General features: G+C 37.3%; 1 protein-coding gene across 5 annotated transcripts in view; it reads right to left on the bottom strand.

The window, feature by feature from the left end:
- aspg (asparaginase homolog (S. cerevisiae)) overlaps window positions 1-22,785 on the bottom strand; it is a 55,403-nt gene that overhangs the window by 9,641 nt on the left and 22,977 nt on the right. For all 5 annotated transcript variants that reach the window (XM_052145041.1, XM_052145042.1, XM_052145043.1 and 2 more), the window contains 7 exons: window positions 21,934-22,060; window positions 21,061-21,173; window positions 15,058-15,243; window positions 14,870-14,983; window positions 14,528-14,647; window positions 14,276-14,371; window positions 7,655-7,818 (listed from right to left, as the gene is read on the bottom strand). In XM_052145041.1, coding sequence (XP_052001001.1) covers window positions 7,655-7,818; window positions 14,276-14,371; window positions 14,528-14,647; window positions 14,870-14,983; window positions 15,058-15,243; window positions 21,061-21,173; window positions 21,934-22,060 — 920 coding nt within the window. The remainder of the gene's footprint in view (window positions 1-7,654; window positions 7,819-14,275; window positions 14,372-14,527; window positions 14,648-14,869; window positions 14,984-15,057; window positions 15,244-21,060; window positions 21,174-21,933; window positions 22,061-22,785) is intronic.

Below are 22,785 nucleotides of genomic sequence, written 5' to 3'. Positions count from 1 at the left end.
TTGAAGTATCATTCACGTCTGAAGCAAAAATGGTGCGGAATTTGTTTAAATTCCTAACCCCAAGTATGACCGATAGCAAGTGACACTTCCCTTAGAAGTCAAGGCCATGTGAGAAATCTTTATTAACTCAATACAATTGCGTTTAAGTGTCATTTCAATACCAGCCCTCGAGTAAGGGTGTGAAACAGAGGTGCAGCCTGCAATAAATAGCATATTAAAGTATGACTTGAAATTTAGAATGGAAATATCTGATTTCTACGAAACATGCTAGTACAGCCTTGATGCAATATTCTGGGTTAAATACGAGTTAAACTCAATCAGCAGCATTTGTGGCACATTCTTTTAAAATTAGCAGTACAACTAGATTGTTACATTTTCTGAAGAAAATGCAGGTGGTGCTCTGTGCTAAAGTCAACACCATTATGCTAGGATGGTTTCCAGGGCATTCCTATGCAGCTGCTAAGGAGCTCTGAGTGCTTTTTAGCATGTTGCTATATGGTTGATAGGGTGTTCCAAGTGATTGCTATGGCATTTTGGGTGGTTATTAGGTGGTTGCTAGGTGGTAGCTTTCTGGCCCAAGTCCAAAGAGCACATCCCAAAGTTTCTAAAACAATCTGATCCCTAGAACTGGTTCGTGCCAATCTTCAAATGTAAATGTTTTCCTATTTTAGTTGTTTTGTCGAAGTATGATCACTTGGAAAAGTAATAACACCTATCCTCAAAAAACAGCACAATTTTGTATTCGTGTTTGTAGCATGTTTGATATATAATAAAATATAATCTTAAAGTTCTTTTAAAAAAACAAACAAACAAAAAAACTACAGATTAAGTATTGTGATAGTTATGCTTGCCTACTAATAAAAAAAAAAAAAACACTTTAGTAATCTGAAAGGGTTATAGAGGGTCATGCCTCTTGGAATGATACTTCTTTATAATGCGAGATAATGCAGTTGTCTTATGTAGTACCTGGGCGTGGTTGTTTTCTAATCTATTTCAGGTAGTTTAGACCTCAGTTTGGCCCTACCCATCCATAGCACTCTTCCACACCAAACTCTGACAAATCTGGTGGCAGTCACCCATCCAGTTTGTTCTGTTTCTCCATACTAGTCACAGTATCTGGCAGACATGAAACTTAAATCAGGTAGGGCTGGTTTAGAAAAACACACCTTTATTTCTCTAACTTCCTTTTTCTTCAACATGTTGTCTTCATTTATGGAAAAGAGTTATTCAAAAATTATTTTATGTAATCCCAGAATTATGGGAAATGTCACCTTGTGTGACTGTGCATCTAAAAAAAGCATTCATCTTCAGTTTACAATGACTCAAGGGCGAGACTAAGAAATGATCCCAGGTCAGTTGCACCATGTCATTGTTTTTTTAAAAAGGGGGACGTGTTCGGACTTGCAGAGCAAACAGAAAAGATGTTGCCTTTCCACTGATGACTAGACATCAAGGCTGGGAGATACAGTATGTGCATTTGATCTATATATATATATATATATATATATCAAATATCTACTGATCATACTGTATCTCCCAGCCTTGATGTCTAGTCATCAGCAGCAAATCTGCATCTCAGAATCTGAGTTAACGTAGACTTTGTCAGTTTGAACAAGTCTGGCCATTTGTTCTCTCATCAACAATGCATTTCCATCCACAGAACTGCCACTTACTGGATGTTTTTGTTTTCTGCAACATTCAGAGTAAATTCTAGAGACTGTTGTGTGTGGGAACATTGTCAGAGCAGAAGGAAGCAAGTTTTCTTCCAGGATAACATTGTATGTGGCTTGATTCATGCGTCCTTCACCATTTTTTTTTACCAGTTGTCATTTTCTGCAAATAAATGCTCTAAATGACAATATTTTTATTTGGAATTTGGGAGAAATGTTATCAGTAGTTTATAGAATAAAACAAAAATGCTAATTTTACTCAAACACATACCTATAAATAGTACATCCAGAGAAACTGAACATTTTGCAGTGGTCTCTGAATTTATTTAGAGTGGTATATTATATATATATATATATATATATATATATATTATATGTTATATATTAAATGTATATTACATTAAGTTTAACATGAACCTTTGTGATGTGCAGTGCTTTTTTTTTGTGGAGTTCAAAGCGGCGCTTATGACGCTGGCATTGACACCCTGACGTGAATCATGAATATGGCTTTACGATTGCTGTAGCAAAGCAGATAGTCACAGTCTGCCAGCTGATTAATACTGTGGAGGACGAGAGTTTAAGAGATTTAATGCTCATTGCAATATATATGCCACCTATGGAGGGGCTAGTTCTTTTAATTAGTCAACCATCTACTTAGACTTTGGGAATTATTTACTGTTACTTGAATTGGTGCCATTTTAATGCATTTGTATCTTTATACAGTGTAAGGCTTTGTTAGGAAAATGTTAATAAAGCATTATGTTGTTACATATTGTTACATATTGTTTTGAGTCAAATTTCACTGCTTTCAAAATCTGTGATTTTCAATTAATCATGATTAATCACCAGCAGCCATATCACCCTGTAGACTGGTTGCCCACTGATGCTAAGCAGGGTTGAGCCTGGTCAGTACCTGGATGGAAGACCTGCTGGGGAAACTAAGGATGCTGCTGGAAGTAATATTAGGGAGGCCAGCAGGGGGTGCACACCCGATTCATTACGATAAAAAAAATTAAACTACTGACAGCACTAATATTTATTTTACTAAAACATTTATGCATTAAAACATGAAATGTACAGACATTTTGAACTCGTTCATGGAAATAACTTACCTTCTCTGAAACCAGTTTTGCTGTTAAAACATGGAAAGATCGTTAAACTAGTAAAATGACTCTTTAGGAAACTTAAATAAAATAAAAAAAGTTAATTAAAATTATGTGTATACTCACAATCCTTAACTCTATACTATCAGCAAAATCATCGCAAGTGAATATTTAATATACTGTATCGCCCAGCTCTACTAGACATACACAACATTAACAGCAGAACCTGAATATCCAAGCTACTCTTTTCCAAACATAGTGACCAGTGGTTTGAAGCCCCACAAAGCATCATAATAGTGTCCCCATTCACTTTGATTGAAAAGAGCTGTGTGAACCAAAGAAAGTTAATAAAAGTCAAATAACATGAGGCTTAAATTATGACACAGTATCAGACAAACCAGCACTTTAATGGATCTGAATGCTTAAAAATAATAATAATAATAATAAATATATATATATATATATATATATATATATAGAGAGAGAGAGAGAGAGAGAGAGAGAGAGAGAGAGAGAGAGAGAGAGAGAGAGATTAAACTAATTAAGCATCTCTAAAAACTTAAAACACTATCCTGTTCTATGTCTTTGATATAATAATACAGCGGCACCCCCTTTCCTTAAACTCTCTTAATGAGGTTAACACCTCATGAAATTCTCATCGTGTGTTATTTCTCTGCAGAGAGAAACCAAATAAGACGTTAAGAAGCTGCTGGTGGCCTAAAGGGAATTGACGTAAAGAAAGGGGATCGTCCTAATTTCCTGTGTCTTGCAATAATTTGCTTCGCTCTACAGATCATAATGTGGCTATTAGAATGCATTCATATGCGTAAAGTCTGCAGAATTAGGCCAGATCCATTCAGGAGAGATTTGCTGTAATTGCAGTACATGCAAGGATCTTTTTGGTGTCAGCATACAAGAGCTAGAAAGCTGATAAACAGTAAGGTGAAATGAATATTAAAAGAAGAGTAGAGTTAACAGTGATTTGTGTGTTGTGGAAGTTACTTTGAAACTTTATTTTCCCAATCTATTAAAAATGTTAAGTAGCTAAACTACAGTAAAGTTACCCTTCAAACAAAAGTAGATGATTACACTGCAAGCTACTAACAAAAAGTAGCTAACTGCATTGAAGGCATTTAAGAAAGGCAATTCTTTTAATAAACATAACTATTAGTATTAATTCATTCTGCAATCAGGATATTTATCTGACACAAAAACAATGAAGATCTCAGTTAGGGTGACATTAAACAATTTTAGTGCCAAAATGTAATTGAACATAAATACTTAAGTATTAATGTATATGAAATATTTATACTAACACAACTCGCACTAGATTGAACATAAATAAATGTATACTAAATATATCTAATGAAATTAAATAGCAATTTTATTTAACCGCGTTAAAAACATAATTATAAAACCAATTCACTTAAAAAAAAGAATACGCATTGACATCTGGACAGGGGCTCAAGTAAATCGGTGAACGAAACGTTCTAACGAACATTTACACTAAAATGAACTGCTTTCCAACACTGCATAGAAGTGAATCGTTTAATCGGTTATTTAACCTCATGCGACCCCGCGTCCTCATGCATGGACGTTGTATTTTGGCTTCGCTATAAGCAGCACATAATTTCATTTCATTTAAACTGACTGATCTCAGTTCAGGAGACTCTGAGCTGTCAGTAAGGGGTTCAACTTTTGACAAATGGAGTCATGTGATAAAACAAGGGCTGTCAATCGACTCAAAGTTTTAATCAATTTAATTACATGGTGTCCCGATTAATTAATCGCAATTAATCGCATATATAAATATTTGCTGAGAAAGCCCCTCATATAACAATAATTCAATATATAATGATGAAATAATTATACATAGTTATCTTTAAATATTTTGTATTATATATAAAAAATATTCCGATAATTAAAATGCATTACATTCTTGTGGCAGAAGAGTTAATCATTGATAAGATCAGTGTTTCCTAACTTTTTTCTGCCACGTCACACTTTTTAACGACTAAAACAATTCTACGGCACACCACTAGGCTAACCATCGTCATTATTTTTCCTTTTCAAGAACTTGTCCATGTTTTTGTCTGCCTTAGAAGTGTGTTTAGAGAGATCATTGAGATTCTGTTGCCAAAGTAGAAAAAAACTTTAAAATATAAAAGTAAAATCAAGTCAAATAATTTGCATTTGTATAGTTCCAAAGCAGCTTCACATAAAATCATCTGTGATGTCTGTAACATCTCAAAAACATGAATAACCAACATAAAAACTATTTGATAAATAATAAAATCTGACATTCAATATCTTGGTATTATTTTACAATTCACAATTGCAGTCTTGCTGTCTACATATGTGTACATACATTTTTGGGCAAGCTATTTATGTTTAGGTGCTACTAAACTCAGCAAAAAAGAAACGTCCTCTCACTTTCAACCCAGATGCGTTCAATGGGATTGAGATCCAGGCTTTTCACTGGCCATGGCAGAACACTGACATTCCTGTCTTGCAGGAAATCACGCACAGAACGAGCAGTATGGCTGGTGGCATTGTCATGCTGGAGGGTCATATCAGGATGAGCCTGCAGGAACGGAGGAGGATGTCTTCACTCTAATGCACAGTGTTGAGATTGCCTGCAATGACAGCAAGCTCATTCCGATGATGCTGTGACACACACTGCCCCAGACCATGACAGACCACCCACCTCCAAATCAATCCTGCTCCAGATTATTTGCCTCGTTTTAACGCTCATTCCTTCAACGACAAACGTGAGTCCGACCATCACCCCTGGTGAGACAAAACTGAGACTCAAATGTGAAGAGCACATTTTTGCCAGTCCTGCCTGGTCCAGCGAATGCGAGTTTGTGCCCATAGGCGACGTTGTTACCAGCGATGTCTGGCAAGGACTTGCCTTACAACAGGCCTACAAGCCCTCAGTCCAGCCTACCTCAGCCTATTGCTGACAGTCTGAGCACTGATGGAAGGATTGTGCGTTCCTGGTGTATCTCGGGCAGTTGTTGTTGCCATCCTGTACCCTAGGCATCTCACAGTAAGGACATTGCAATTTATTGCCCTGGCCACATCTGCAGTCCTCATACCTCCATGCAGCATGCCTAAGGCATGTTCACGCAAATGAGCAGGTACCTTGGGCATCTTTCTTTTGGTGTTTTTTCAGAGTCAGTAGAAAGGTCTCTTTAGTGTCCAAAGTTTTTATAACTGTGACCTTAATTGCCTGCAGTCGCCTTAAAGCTGTTAGTGTCTTAACGAACGTTCCACAGGTGCATGTTCATTAATTGTTTATGGTTCATTGAACAAGCATGGAAAACATTGTTTAAACCCTTTACAATAAAGATCTGTAAATGTTATTTGGATTTTTACAAAATTATCTTTGAAATACAGTGTCCTGAAAAAGGGACGTGTCTTTTTTTGTTGAGTTTAGATACAAATCAAAAAGGGAAATGGAAAATGCACACAGCCGTCACGGTCTCAGGGACTCAAGAGGTTATATGGGGCCAGTTGCAACGAATCTTATTTAGAAAGCCCTTAGGTCCAAGTACATTGTCACTAAGGGTTTTCTTAACTCAATGGGTTTTTGCAACCAGCTGATGATCCCTCCAAACAGTAGATATATAATAGATTTTTGACTCCCCAAGCAAGTGTGGTGAAACCAATGAGTTCTAGCATGAAAGTTTTATCCGTCAATCAACCGCCACGCTAAATCAAGATTTTTAAAATTAAGTTTAATTAAGTTTAAAAACGTAAGTTTCTTTAGACTTTTTGCCCTTTATCATCATCATCATCATCATCATCATCATCATCATCACAGACGTCATTTAAGAGTGGGATGGTTGGGACCACTTTTTGCCTTGGCCAGTTTTGTCCCTACTACTTTTTGAAATGGCTTTCGTCAGGTAAGTGTCTAATGCAGAAGGACATTTTCCAGGAGTTTCTATTTCATTTGTGTGTATTATAACAAGTGTCAATCTCGCACTGAAATATGCTATTTTGAATGTTATGTTGTCCAGTTAAATCGCAAAGCAAAATGCAAACAATTGTCTCCCAAATCATGATACACACTCACTGAGCACTTTATTAGGAACACTATGGTCATGCTATTCTGACATGCTATTTTGCTCACTACAATTGGACAGAGTGGTTATCTGAGTTACTGTAGCCTTTCTGTAAGCTCGAACCAGTCTGGCCATTCTCCATTGACCTCTCTCATCAACAAAGCATTTCTGTCGGCAGAACTGCTGCTCACTGGATGTTTTTTGTTTTTGGCACCATTCTGAGTAAAAGGTTAAATGGTTGACATATCTTTTGTAGTTAATGTCAAAGGCATGTTAGACAATCAAACTCTACGATATTTTAATTAATCTGACACTTGGTAGAAGCTAGCCAAACAGGGGCATATGCCAACATTAACAGGAAGACATGCCTTCTTCAAAAACCATTAGCAAAACTACATAAAAGGCATAAACGAAAAGCATGTACAACCCATACTACATTAAATACGGCTTACGGCGTGTGGGGTCCTGATGCAAAACCACTGGGCTAAATAACTAACCTTTTAACAGGCTCTATAAATATGATGGACAAAACTAAAACATGAATTACACTGAAACCTATACATGACCTAAGCTGTAAGCACTTTAGTAATGTCAATCTGAGTGATGGGAAGAAACGTGTTCCATGATAAAAGACCTGTTAAACAACATGCCCACACACATCTCCACGCCTACACACTAGCCGTGGTGAAAACAATGGTAAGCATTCAGTTACGGAAAAACATTCAGTTCCATACACATTCGCAAACATTGTAATGCATTGAAGCAGATTCCTAGCTAAACCGTCTGGCCGTGCATAGGCCGGTCTTACCTGAAGCGAACAGCATTGCGAAGGGGTGTGTCGCCATAGCGATCTTTGGCGTAGACGGTGGCCCCCTGACTCAGGAGATACTGCACCACTTTCAGATGCCCTTCACATGCGGCGATGTGTAGTGGACTGCGGCCATCATAATCAGCCATGCTCAAGTCAGTGCCCTAGACAGACACACAAATATCATTTCCTGTGTCTCTTTTTGTCAGATTGTATTCGCTACAATATACTTCAAATAGTATCCAGAGCACTTTTCACCTCAAATTCAAAATTAAATTGTGTATTTTTTTTTTTTCATGAAAATAATGAAATTTTTAATGAAAATTAGGCAATTATTCATTTTCTTTTTTTGCATAATGTCCTAAAAACAGGCTTCAATTTCTTTAAGGATTTTCTTTCTTTTGATTTTGAGAACATTATATTTTCTTTCTTCTGAAATATGAACCAGACATTTCTTGACAGGTTTTATCAGATTCACCAACGCACAATATTGATACAGCTGAACTGTTTGAATACTAGTTTTAGTTATATTTCACTTTGATGTTGTTTCATGTGCACATAATGCCATGTAAATGACCTTGACCAAATACAGTAAGAATAAGAATATCAGTCATATGGCTATACAAATAAAATAGGAGGACATCTATGTAGTGAACTAGAGGTCTTATATAAATACCAAACTTCAGATGGAACAAACATGTTTGGTTTCCTCTTCTGTTTAACAGGTGACACCATGACTTGCAAGATAAATGTTTGTGATTAGCCTCCAGGGGTCAAATTGTATCTCATACCTACTCACTGTGTAAAAACTAAGTGACTGATACACATGTAGGCCAATTTATAGCTCATTTTACATGCTATTTACCAACTGAAAAAAATCATGTTTAAGTATTTTAAGGAATGTGTGCATGTGTCCTTCTAAATGACTGTCAAAACAGCTCTTAAAACTGGTCTGAAAACAGGTATTAGAATTCTCTGGGTTAAGGGGTGTTTGTGTGGAAGAAGTGGCGCTTGGCAGATGTTCCAACCTGATTGACAGTTTATACTTAGGGAAATCTTAAGAATCACCCTCATACTGTAGTACAGTCATTTCATAGGCTGGTTTAGCTACATATTACTTACTGTACTTTACACACTGAATGACCAATTATTAGGCAAGTGAGTATTCTGATCTTATCATTATTTCCATGCACCTTTCCCAACTCAAAACCATATAAACTTGAATGCTTATTGGAGTCAATCATTTTCAGGTGGTATGTATTTGTGTAATGAGGGAGGGTGTGGCAAAAGTGACTAACACCTTATATCAAGGTGTGTGTATTTATTAGGCAGCTTCTTTAGCTTAGGTAAAATGGGCCAAAAAAAGAGATCTAACAGACACTGAAAAGTCAAATATTGTAAAAAGCCTTTCAGACGGATGCAACATAGCTAAACTACGGAGGTGTGACCACCGGACAATCAAAGTTTTGTTGCGAAAAGTCCACTGGGGTGCAAAAAATGCATGGAGAAGGCACAAATTAACTGCAAAAGACCTGAGAATTAAACGTGAAGCTACCAGGAACCCATTATCCTCAAATGCTACCATATTCCAGAACGGCAACCTACCTCAAGTGTCCAGAAGTACAATGTGTCAAGTGCTTAGAGACATGGCCAAGGTCAAGAAGGTTGAAACACGACCAACACTAAATATATTCAGAAGTTGAAGCATCAATATTGGGCAAGAAATACATGAAGACAGATTTTTCGAAGGTTTTATGGACAGATGAAATGAGAGTGACTCTTGATGGGCCAGATGGATGGGCCCGTGGCTAGATAACTAATGGAGACAGGGCAACACTTCGATTTAGGCACCCGTATGGAGGAGGGGTACTGGTATGGGCTGCTAACATTAAGGATTGGACCTTTTCGAGTTGAAGATGCACTGAAACTCAACTCTCAAACCTACTGCCAGTTTCTGAAACGTAATTTCTTCAAGCAGTGGTACAGGAAGAATTCCTCAGCATTCAAGAAGGCCATGATCTTTATGCAGGACAAGTACTCCACTGCTTGGCTAACCAGCAAGGGCCTCAAAGATGCCCAAATAATGACCTGACTTAAATCCTACTGAGAACTTGTGGGCGCTTCTCAAATGTGAGATTTACAGTGAGAGAATACACCTCTTTGAACAGCATTTTGGAGGCTGTGGTTGCTGCTTCAGTGAAAGTTGATCATGAACAGATCAAGAGACTGACAAACTGCAAGGCTCATTGCAGTTATTGAAAAGAAGGGTGGCTATATTGGTCACTGAATATTTTTGAAAGGCCAAAATTGAGTTATTATTTGTTGCAACTACTCTAAAAATTGAGAATAAACAACTGAGTTGGGAGAAATTATTTTTGTAATTTAGTTGCATAATAATTGTGCACACTTATATATCCCCTTAAGACAAAACTCACTTTTTCTTTGTTAAACATTCAGGTTTGAGGTTGGATTGACTGAGTGCATTGTGTTTGTTCAACAATAAAATGAATCCTGAGGAATACAATTTACCTAATAACTGGGCATGCAGTGTACACCTTAGCCAATTACATTTAAACTCAGCTTTTCACAATTCCTGACATTTAATCGTAGAAACATTCCCTGTCTTAGGTCAGTTAGGATCACTACTGTATTTTAAGAATGTGAAATGTGAGAATAGTAGTAGAGAGAATGATTTATTTCAGATTTTATTCCTTTCATCACATTCCCAGTGGTTCAGAAGTTTACATACACTTTGTTAGTATTTGGTAGCATTGCCTTTAAATTGGGTCAACTGTCTGGGTAGCCTTCCACAAGCTTCTCACAAAGAGTTGCTGGAATTTTGGCCCATTCCTCCAGACAGAACTGGTTTAATTGAGTCAGGTTTGTAGGCCTGCTTGCTCACACACTCTTTTTCAGTTCTGCCCACAGATTTTCTATCGGATTGAGGTCAGGGCTTTGTGATGGCCACTCCAATGCCTTGACTTTGTTGTCCTTAAGCCATATATTGCCACAACTTTGGAGGTATATTTGGGAGTCATTGACCATTTGCGTCCAAGCTTTAACTTCCTGGCTGATGTCTTGAGATGTTGCTTCAATATATCCACATAATTTTCCTTCCTAATGATGCCATCTATTTTGTGAATTGCACCAATCCCTCATGTAGCAAAGCACCCAACAACATGATGCTGCCAACCCCATGCTTCACGGTTGGAATGGTGTTCTTCGGCCTGCAAGCCTCACCCTTTTTCCTCCAAACATAACGATGGTAATTATAGCCAAACAGTTCAATATTTGTTTCATCAGACCAGAGGACATTTCTTCAAAATGTAAGATCTTTGTCCCAATGTGCACTTGCAAACTGTAGTCTGGCTTTTTTATGATGGTTTTGGAGTAGTGAGTTCTTTCTTGCCAAGCAGCATATAAGGTTGTGTCGATATAGGACTCATTTTACTGTGGATATAGATACTTGTCTACCGGTTTCCTCCAGCATCTTCACACTTTCCGCACCAAACTACATTCATCTCTAGGAGACAGAATGCATCACTGCAATATGATGGCTGCGTGGTCCCATTGTGTTTATACTTGCATACTATTGTTTGTAGAGTTGAATGTGGTACATTCAGGTATTTGGAAATTGCACCCAAGGATGAACCAGACTTGTGGAGGTTCACAATTTTTTTATGAGGTCTTGGCGGATTTCTTTTAATTTTCCCATGATGTCAAGCAAAGAGTCACTGAATTTTAAGGAAGGCCTTAAAATAAATCCACAGGTACACCTCAAGTTCAGTACAACTCCTATCAGAAGCTAACTGCTAATTGTCTAAAGGCTTGACATCATTTTCTGGAATTTTCCAAGCTGTTTAAAGGCACAGTTAACTTAGTGTATGTAAACTTCTGAACCACTGGAATTGTGATATAGTCTGTCTGTAAACAATTGTTGGAAAAAAATACTTGTGTCATGCAAGTAGATGTCCCAAATGACTTGCCAAATCTATAGTTTGCTATTATTAAATCTGTGGAGTGGTTAAAAAATTTGTTTTAATGACTTCAACATAAGTGTATGTAAACTTCTGACTTCAACTGTAACTACACTACATGTGACTAACAGAAAGTATCTCACTACATTGAAGCTATTTATTTAGCAAGATGTGAGGCACATGTTAGCCTCGGTCACCATTCACTTTCATTGTAATTAAAAAAAAGAACAACATTAGCCGGGTTTCTATCAAAATGTTTTGCATTTAAAAAAATAATAATTTTGGCTAAATAAAATACAAATCATTGCACATTTGCATCCACTACGTCATGTGCATTATCTTGATGGAGCCGCCCTGTCTTGATGGAGCAGATGTACATCATTTCATAAAATGCTGATAGGAGACACAGAAGAATAAGTGTAATATATGATATAATAAGGGCTGAAATGGCTGCTATGCCCACACCAACTAATGCGACACACTAGAAAATCCACCTCTGCCTAGTGGATTACATTTTAAGAGTTTAGTCGCATATCAAGTGTTTCCATTCAGGATTTCTGATTCACATCTTCAAAATGCACATACAAATATTTGGATGGAAACAAAGCTAATCTGCCAAACATCTCATTTTGTGTTCCACAGAAGAAAAAAGCAATACTGGGTTGGAAAAATATGAGTTAGTATATGAAAAATCTCTTTAAAGGGATATTTCACCTAAAAAGGTAAATCTCCTCATTCACTCACCCTCATGCAATCCCAGATGTGTATGACTTTCTTTCTTCTGCAGAACACAAACAATGAATTTTAAAAGAATATCTCAGCTCTGTATGTCCATACAATGCAATGTGAATGGTGGCCAGAACTTTGAATGTCCAAAAAGCATATAAAGGCAGCATAAAATATTTTATATGACTCCATATATTCATAAGCGATATGATCGGTGTGGGTAAGAAACTGGTCAATATTAAAATCGTTTTTTTTACTATAAAGCTCCACTTTCACTTCCTTTGCATATCGCCACCTACTTGGCAGGGAGTAGATTAATCTAAAAAATTTATATAAAAAATGATCTGTTTCTCATCCACACCTATCATACCGCTTCTGAAGATATGCATTTAACCACTGGAGTCATTTGAATTACTTTTATGCTGCCTTTTAGGGCTGGGATAAACGATTATTTTTTAAACGATTAATCTAGCGATTATTTTTTCCGATGCATCGATTAATCTAACGATTTATTTTTTTCAGTCCGATTCGATTTCGATTAATCGGCTTGTGACAACACCGGTAATACCGGTTTCATCGGGGGGTGGGGGTGTATAAAATGTAAAAAAAAAAAAAAAACATTTGCTGGGAGTTTGATTGACTGGCGATCTGATCAATCAATCATAATACGCCATTTTTGTCCGACAAAGTAGTCAGGACAGAGAAGATTAACGTCGGTGGATTTGAATTTGAATAATGGATTGTAGGCTACTGTACTGACGTCTTACCGTGGTTAAAACGACAGTCCTTCTGATGTAGGCTACATTCATGTTTAGCCTATTTGATGCTAAAAATTAACCAAGGAAAAGATGATCGGTTCACGAGCAGCTTTAACTGAGGCAATCTGTCACGACACATTAAAGAGCCACACAATAGTACGCCTATTTATGGTTTAATTTTCTTTGAATGACCAAATTTGAAAGTTGAGACTTTATTAAATGTTACCTGCTTGGTCCTGTCTGTCAGCGCGTTGTCAGTGTCCTCTATGTATTTTTCACGACATTCATAGCTATAAGCGCATTATTAATAGCTATAAGCGAAAACTTTAGGTGTCGACAACGTATTATACCTTACTCCAACATCGAGTGCAAAAGTTGAAAAAAAAACTTACGGTGCTCTGTCATCTGCAGCTGCTCCCTGGTGGCGCTAGAATGGAAGGCCATCTCCATTTTGCAAAGACGACATATCACGGAATTGTTTCCTTTTAAATTAAATAATTCCCATACTTTAGAGGAACGAGTGCATGGCGCCTTGCACTTCTGATAGTCTGAGGAGCCACTCGTGTTGGCGCCGGCGCTGCCATCTTTGTTTTGGGTCTGACAATTCGACGCGCATATTTTTGCGTCAACGTCATCCCAGCCCTAGTGCTGGTGCATTGCCGTGGTGCTAGAATGGAAAGCCATCTCCATTTTGCAAAGACGACATATCACATAATTTTTTCCTTTTAAATTAAAGAATTCCCACACTTTAGATGAACGAGTGCGTGCCGCCTTGCACTTCTGGTAGTCTGAGGAGCCACTCGTTTTGCTTCTACTCTCGGCGCCGCCATCTTTGTTTTGGTCTGACGAATCGACGCGCATATTTTGCGTCGACGTATTTTTTCGTCGCCGTCATCGATTACGTCGACGCGTCGTCCCAGCCCTACTGCCTTTATATACTTTTTGGACCTTCAAATTTCTGGCCACCATTCACTTGCATTGTAAAGACCAACAGAGTTGAAATATTCTTCTAAAAATCTTCTAAGAAAAAAAGTTGTTCACATCTGGGATGGCATGAGGGTGAGTAAATGATGAGAGGATTTAGATTTTTGGGTGAACTATCCCTTTAATTTGTGGCTTGGCTAATTTGAAGTTGTTAGCACTACCATTCAAAAGCTCACCATTTCCCTTATGGCCTCTAATGCCTCAATGTCTCCGATCTTAGCAGCAGCGCAGGCTAGTGTGGGCGTTAGTGCATCTCGAATGGCTTCAAGCTCCTGAGAACATCATAAACAGAATAGTTGATTATAACTGTTCATCACAACCTCTTCTGGTTCTAAAGGTCCTAACATACAGAACTACACAAACTCAAGAGTGGTTACAATTAAATGATAACACTGGAAGAAAAAAGTCTGCATGTACGGCCCACTCACCTCTTTACAGCTAATGCTGAGGGACTTGGCAATAACCTGAATAAATCGACTATCGCTGAGAGTAAGCTTGGCCCCGTCCAGGTCAGCGATCATCTCACCACGCAGATTGCGGCTCAGCATCTTATAACAAATAACATCACCCTTAAATGTACTTTATTTTGTTGCCTTGTAAGCAATCTATAGTTATAATACCTTATTTTTTCAAATTATAAACAGTATAAAAAATACTATTACATAGTTATTCTTGTAAATATAATAATTTTTGCTGTTTGGTGACACTAGTTGCACAGAGTTACACGCTTCCTTTAAATTGCATGTTCACAAACAGGACACTTTCAATACCTTCTTTTTCGCTAGTGTACTGAGGTCTTTTTTTGCCAGCACATAGGAGAGTTTTGAAAGAGCAGCTTCTGGGGTCATATCACACCCAGCGACCAAACCTGCATCGCTCAGAGCCTGAAAGGAAACAGAGGAATTACACACTCCCGGAATACACCCGCATAAGGCCAATCACAAGCAGACACGCATACCTTGCCAGTGGCATATGAGGTTGTGACCGTGCCCCTGAGACACTGGGTGCAGTTGACCATGAGAAGTCCTCTCTCTGTAGCTTTCCGGATCTCCTCCAGCAGGTCAACACGGTTGTCAGGGGCATTTCCACTGCCATAGGTCTCCAACACGATCCCCTCCATAGGGGGCTGCAAGAAGGCTCTGACCTAATAAATCAACAGATCTCAATTAAACATTGAGAAGAAAAAATGTCTGTCTGTCTCTTCTATGCACTCGATCTTCTAGACTACTTCAGCCACTTCGAGAACTTTTTTTTACAACTAATTGCTTAAGTTCCTCATTTGTAAGTTGCTTTGGATGAAAGCATCTGCTAAATGACTAAATGTAAAATGTACACATCTGAAACTTCTTTTAATGATATTAATATAACTACAGGCATATCCCCAATTCCCAATGCGCTCTAAGTCCTCGTGGTGGCGTAGTGACTCGCCTCAATCCGGGTGGCGGAGGACGATTCTCAGTTGCCTCCACGTCTGAGACGTAAATCCATGAATCTTATCACGTGGCTTGTTGAGCACATCACCGCGGAGACCTAGCGCATGTGGAGGCTTCACGCTGTTCTCCGCGGCATCCACGCACCACTCGCCAAGCGTGCCACCAAGAGTGAGAACCACATTATAGCGAACACGAGGAGGTTACCTCATGTTACTCTACCCTACCTAGCAACCGGGCCAATTTGGTTGCTTAGGAGACCTGGCTGGAGTCACTCAGCACGCCCTGGATTCAACTCGTGACTCCAGGGGTGGCAGTCAGCGTCTTTACTCGCTGAGCTACCAAGGCCCCCAAGATTTGACATCTTTAATATTTTAAAGAAGAATCAAATCTTGCAGTGGTTAATTTTATCTTTTTTTACGTTTTGGAGCTTCACAGCTCCTAAAGCAACATTATTTCAATGGTAGATATGACCACTGCTGCCATATTAATATTCTTTTAAGTATTTTACTGTATAATATAGATAAAATTACTCTGACGTCACACCACAGGAAATCACACTTCCGGGTTCCTTTGAGCAGCAGATTTCAAAAGGTGGAAATAGGCAGCGCTGCTGTTTTAATAATCTTTTAAACTTTATAGAAAGTAATAATGTCTGTTAATGTTAATGCAAGTTATTATAAAGGGATATCTACATTTTACAGTGAAGAAATTGTGTGGGTTCTTTTCTGAAATATCAGCAAAACAAGTTTAAACTGGGTTCAATGAGCCTGTATGATTATGTCGGACATATCGGCTGATGAACACACTTTCTCACGTTTAACACACTTATATAGTCTACGAATGTGGGTACTTAGAAATGAAAACTACCATCAGGCATACAATATGTGTCTTAACTGCTTAAATTATTAACCCACATACAATAAATTATATTTTTACATTAATATGATCATATTCAATATCAAAACTTAACAGACATTTTTGATTGATTCAATGATTCAATGCAAAGACATAATTTTAGCAGTATGACATTTTCATTAACTTATCCTTTCACAAACAATAGTCCATGCGCTATGGTGGTGGAGACGGCTCCCATTATATTGTATGTGGTGGTCATCGTTAGATCATATTTGATCTCATATCTGTCAAAGCGACAGCACTTTTGCCATCGGGGTTTGTGCTATTTCTTCCTTAAAAAAGTTAATAACCACCAACAGCTGCTGCTGCTGCTGCTGCTGAGGAGTTTTCCTGATGCAAGATCTGGTGGAAATTAAAAGAAGCCCTAATCTCTGATAATCTGTGGGAAACGGGGTGTTTCAACCCCACTAACAGCACTTTCAGCGAAGCACCCATAGAGAGAAGTTCTTTTCTGGGCCACCAAAAGAACCCGGAAGTGGCGAGTGTAACGTAATGAAAGTTATTAAAAAGTGATATCTATGGTTTACATTGAAGAAATACATGTAGGCTATTTCTGGACTATCAACAAAACCTTTTTACTTGGTTTTATAGGCCTGTATGATTCTGTCAGACATGTAACAGGTTGATGAATACACATCCTCACCCTGAGAAACAAGGCATTTAAAAATGAAACATTACCAGACATGTAATATTCGTATTTACTTCTCAAATTATTGGTTCATATAGATTAAATAATAATATTTTATATATTCAATATTAAAACTTAATAAGAGCCAATTTAGACTGGCAATGTTACTTAGTGCATTCAAAATAAATGCAAAGACATATTTTCTAAATTAGAACAATATTTTTATTCACATTTCCATTCAGCCAGAATGCACTACAATGTTGATGAGACGGGGTCATCCTGTTAGAGCATACATGGTCTTGTCATAAAAAATCATCGTTTGATCATATTTGGCTTCATTTTGGACAAAGTGATTGCACTTTGGAAATTAACCCTTGTGCGAACTTCGGGAACATATTTGTATTTTTTATTTTTTGTTTTTCGATCATTTTGGCTGCGTTAATGCCAACGGCATATATTTTGCCAAAGGTGTGTATTTTTGGGGGAATTTTTATATTTGAAACTCAGTTCCAATAATACACTGTCTACACAAAATAGTTACACAAAATGTCCCCATTGAAATCCATTAAAACTGCAATATTTGATCCCAGTGCCATTAAAGCATAAAATCATGAATACTATGACATTATGCTTTCATTTCGGAGCCCTGGCTTCAAAATGTACATATTTTCCACCAGATGGCGCCATTTTTCTCCTGTTTAGCCTATGGAGCAAATAAATGCTTTTTTCCTATTTTCTGTATTATAGAGCAGTGCAGGCCAATTGAATAAACGAAGCAGCTACAATTGTGTGGGTGAGTTGGTATGGATGTCAGAGGGTGTTTTGTATGTGTGTATTGAGAAATGTGAGTGTGTGTAAAAACAACAGTGGCATTATGTAAACAAACACCATTTAAAGGGTTAAAATTCTGAAAATGAATGAATATGATCAGGACTGATGTTGGTTGGTTCAAATCAGTGAAAGTGGAAAATAATATTAATATATATTATTATTATGGCAGATTTTTTGACACTGACATTTTTGCCCACTCACTTTTTACGTGTGAGTTTGTTTGTTTTTTAATCTGACTCCGCACAATAAAATAATAATGCATCAAAATCACTGTTGTTATTAATCATTGACATATCCCAGAATGTGATAATCCCAAAACAAAAAAATTATATTACCCGTAGCATTTAATATATGGAAAATAATTCATTTTTTGTGGCATTATATAAACAGACTAGCATTTATAAGGTTAAAATCCTGAAAATGACTGAATATTTGGTAGTTATAACCATGATTGATGATAGTTAAAAAAATTAACTAATAATATTATTATGCCAGTTTTTTGACGCAGACATTTTGTTTATTGACGCACAAGGGTTAAAAACAACTTTTTTGTCTGTGAATTATGCAATGTGGTGTGAAAAGTTCAAATCTACCAGCAGCAGTGGCGGGCAGATTAGAGTAGATGCGATAAGAAATTATGGCGATTTGTAAAATATAATAATAAAGAAGTCCAAATCTCCACTAATCTTTCTGAAACAGGGTGTTTCAACCCCCAAAAATATAACTTTTGGGCCTTTTTTTTTCCCTCTCAATAGCAGCGAAGCACCCATTGAGGGTGCCAAAAGAATCATGAAATTACTGCCACCGAGGGTTTGTTTGTAAAACAGTAACTTAATCTATATGCTTTTGCTGTATGGAAAAGAAAAGTTTTTCCATAACATTTTCTTTTGTACTCCACAAAAGTCAGATAGTTTTGCAAAGACATGAAGATGAGTAAATGGTGACATCGTTTTCATTTTTTGGGTGCACTACGCCTTTAAGGTCTTGTTGTGAAACACAGTTTAGCTTCATAGGATCCATCCATTAAAAGACACCACAAGCTTTTTAATGTTTTAATTTGACACTTTCCTCTGAAGTGTCCCTTTGGGATGACCAGCCTATCTCGTCGCCACACAATTATACTAGAGGGGGTGTGTGGCCCAATAGTCCCACAGAGAAAAGAATTAACGGCGCTGAAGATTAAATTAAAGCCCTGGGGAACCCCACGCCCCCTACAGCACATCTGGAGCAGCTCCAAAACACCTGCACGTCCAAGGACATTTCAGAGGCATCACAGACACAGTCCCTTAGGTCCCCACAGGTCAAATTGAAGATATTTCTGTATTATATGTCTGAATTACTTGTTTCCACAGCAATAGTAGTCAACTCCCAGAAATGGCATATAGAGTATAAAGCATAAGTGGCTGTGTGACTACTTAAAATATCTAGCCAGCATCTACAAACGCTTACTATGCGGTAATTTAGAAAGTGTTATCAGTTATGGATGATTGCTTGAGTGATAAATATCCACCAACTCTGATTAACCATTTTAAACTATTGTAACAAATTAAAGTGGAAATAACCTCATAGAAAACCCAGCAAAAGCAAAATGTGCTGACTAAATCACTAAATTCAGACCTCTGAATTTAACCTGATTCCAAATGGAGGAATATTAGTGTTAGGGCAATAAATGAACATGAAGAGGCCTCATAAAAACAGAAGCGTATGTGAAGGATCTGCCATAAAAACTGAGGTCATAGAAGAAGATAAAAAAAATCAACAGATGCACCGCATGGCAAAAGATCCAGATTGAGGTAGTAAAAAATGTGCTCCTTCCCCCATGCTGCTCTTAATAGAGGTGGCGCAAACAATAGTGCCAGCTCCTGGCTCTTTTGTAAAAAACTAGACATGCTCCATAACTCTGTCTTATTACATACCGACCAAAAACACAGCTAGTTACCAACACTGATCACAGGTGACTAAGTGAGACATTACAGCAAATCTGGAAAACAATGATCATTTGGACACGAAGTGTTCACATCGGAACTGTAGTGGAATTCTGAAAGTGAATTCAACTCTTTTTACATTGCATGTAGCAGAATTCAATTTACAACAAAATGCTTTGTCGCTCAAGATCCACTAAGGACTGTGTTGCTGGGTTTCTGTTGGCTGGTAAATACATTTATTTATTTTTACAATAAACATACAGATTAAACATTCTCTCATAATTTCCTCACCATCATGCCATCCCAGATGTGTATGACTTTCTTTCTACTGTAGAATACAAACAAAGATTTTAAAAAGGAATCTCAGATCTGAAGGACCATACAATGCAAATGAATGGTGACCAAAACTTTGAAGCTTCAAAAAACACACAAAGGCAGCATGAAAGTAATCCATAAGACTCCAGATGTCTTTTGATGATAATTTTGGGCAAGAATAGACCCAACTATAACTACTTTTTCACTGTTTGTCATTTCTTGCCATTGCAGTCTCTAAGCACAATCATGATTTCCAGCTCGATTATACTTCCCAATGCATGATGCATGTGCAGGGCGCTAAGAAGTGTAATCGAGCTTGAAATTATGTTTGCCATAGAGACTGCAATGCCAAGATATTTTGTAAAGGAGGAGCTATTTTTTTTGTCTGTTTTCACTCAAAACCGATTGCATCGCTTCAAAAGACATGGATTACTTTCATGCTGCATTTGTGTGTGTTTTGAAGCTTCAAAGTTTTGGTCACCATTCACTTGTATTGTATGGACCTACAGAGCTGAGATATTACTCTTTAAAATCATTGATTGTGTTCAGCTGAAGAAAGAAAGTGATACACATCTGGGGTGGCATATGGGTGAGTAAATAATTAGAGAAGTTTCATTTTTGGTGAACTATCCCTTTAAGCTAAGTCAGCTCACGGGCATAGTCCATCACGTTACAGTCCAAAATAAACAAAGAAATTACTTTTTTTGTGTTGTTTTTTGTTTATTTGAGGGGCTCATGTGGGCAACATGAGTTTGTGTCTGGTTTCTGCCAACTCTGATCCCGTTCTCCCCCTAGCATTTACTCTCCTTTATCTTACTTCATTCAAAAGTGGCAAAAGGCCCCCCCACCCCCCCAAAAAAATTAAATGTTATCAAAATATGTGGCATAAAGCAGACAATTCCACACGGCCTTACTGTATCAGCAGTGATCCCCGGAAAGAGCCGCAGGAGACCCACATTGCGGTTCAGTTGTGTGTTGACAGTGAATTTGGTGGTCGTGTTGGCTCGCCACACAGTGTCCCAGTTAACTAAAGAGTAAAATAAAGCAAAATTCTCATTATGGCGTGTATAGATTTTCAAGCAGTAATTTCAAGCAGTTTAATGTGTTATTTTTCAAATTCATATCGAGTAAGAGACTACATGGCTATTTGTACTTTTAAAAACATCACACTGCAGATTGACTTTTAAACAGCTAAAAAGCTAAAAGGGATTAAAGATAGTTCAAATTAAATGGTGACCAGTTACAGCACCTAAAATATACACTTTCCCTATTACAATTATATACTGTAAATTTAAACCTAAAAAAAAACTAAAGATAGTAACGCTTTACAATAAGGTTCCATTCTTAATGAATTACCCATTAGTTAATGCATTAGGTATCATGAACTTACAATGAACAATAATTTTAAAGCATTTCTTAATCAGGGTTAAAGGTCATTTCAACATATTAACATTAGTAAAGCACAATGAACTAATGATGAACATTTTTTAATTTGATCAACGACATTAATAATGATTAATAAATGCTGTCAAAATATATTGTTCATTATTAGTTCATGATACCTAATGCATTAACTAATGGGTAATTCATTAAGAATGGAACCTTATTGTAAAGTGTTTCAAACAAAATAAAATGCAAATATTTGGCATCTGTCCAGTGATGATTTTTTGACAATTTATGCCCATTAGGAATTATATAGCCTGACATTGCTGCTGCCCATATCTGTAATAGTCTCCGAGCATCAATAGGTTAATAGAAGTAGTTTTGACTTGCAGAATAGGAATTACTTTTAATGTCGACTTCAGCATTGGCTAATGGCGGCAGGTTTGGTGAGGCAAATGCGTTAAAGCTTCCAGCATCCACTTTGGTGACACGATTGCCCCTGTACAGCTTATGATGAAAATAGAGGCAAACCTGAGGAGAAAGAAAGAAAGAAACATGGTGTTTTCTTCTTCCTTGGTCATACTTCTTTATTGTGCTTCACGGTACTTTTCCTCAGTTTCTAGTCATGTTAGTTGCGTGTCAGGATTCACTGAAACGCCACATCACGGGCTGACTGAACTTGTCTAGACTTGTTTTACGGGCGGTGTACAGGTGGATCCGCTTTTACGCAGTCTGTACATACATCACTCTGTTTTAACAAAAGACTCAACAATCTGAACAGTTCAAGGTTAATAAAGCAGAAACAAAATATACTGTAAGATTTAGGTGTACCATTCAATTCATGCCAGAGACTGATGCATCTCTAATTTATATGATGCTGGATAAAGTGTGGAAAATATGACATTAACATAATCCAAAATCTGGGGCAGTTGATGCAACTGCAGCGCTGCGCTGTCAATATATCTTACATTTAATGGTCACGAACATGTGTTTCTTTGACTTGCAGACGTAACCATTTGGTTTTCTGTGATAAACATAAAGTCATAATTTAAATATGACTCACCATGGCAAAGATATCTAGCATTAAATATCAAGGTGAAGTTGGTTTAAAATGATAAAACAATTATTCATTATTAAATGCAATAATTAAATAATTGTATTAATATATTAATAGTTTGATAATATGGAATTGTTAATAATATAGTATATTTGCATTTCATACATTAATAAATTACCTGGTAAATTATTTGTTGTAG

The sequence above is a fragment of the Xyrauchen texanus genome, chromosome 16, assembly GCF_025860055.1.
Source record: "Xyrauchen texanus isolate HMW12.3.18 chromosome 16, RBS_HiC_50CHRs, whole genome shotgun sequence".
Classification (NCBI taxonomy): domain Eukaryota; kingdom Metazoa; phylum Chordata; class Actinopteri; order Cypriniformes; family Catostomidae; genus Xyrauchen; species Xyrauchen texanus.
This window is presented reverse-complemented; position numbering and strand designations above follow the sequence as displayed.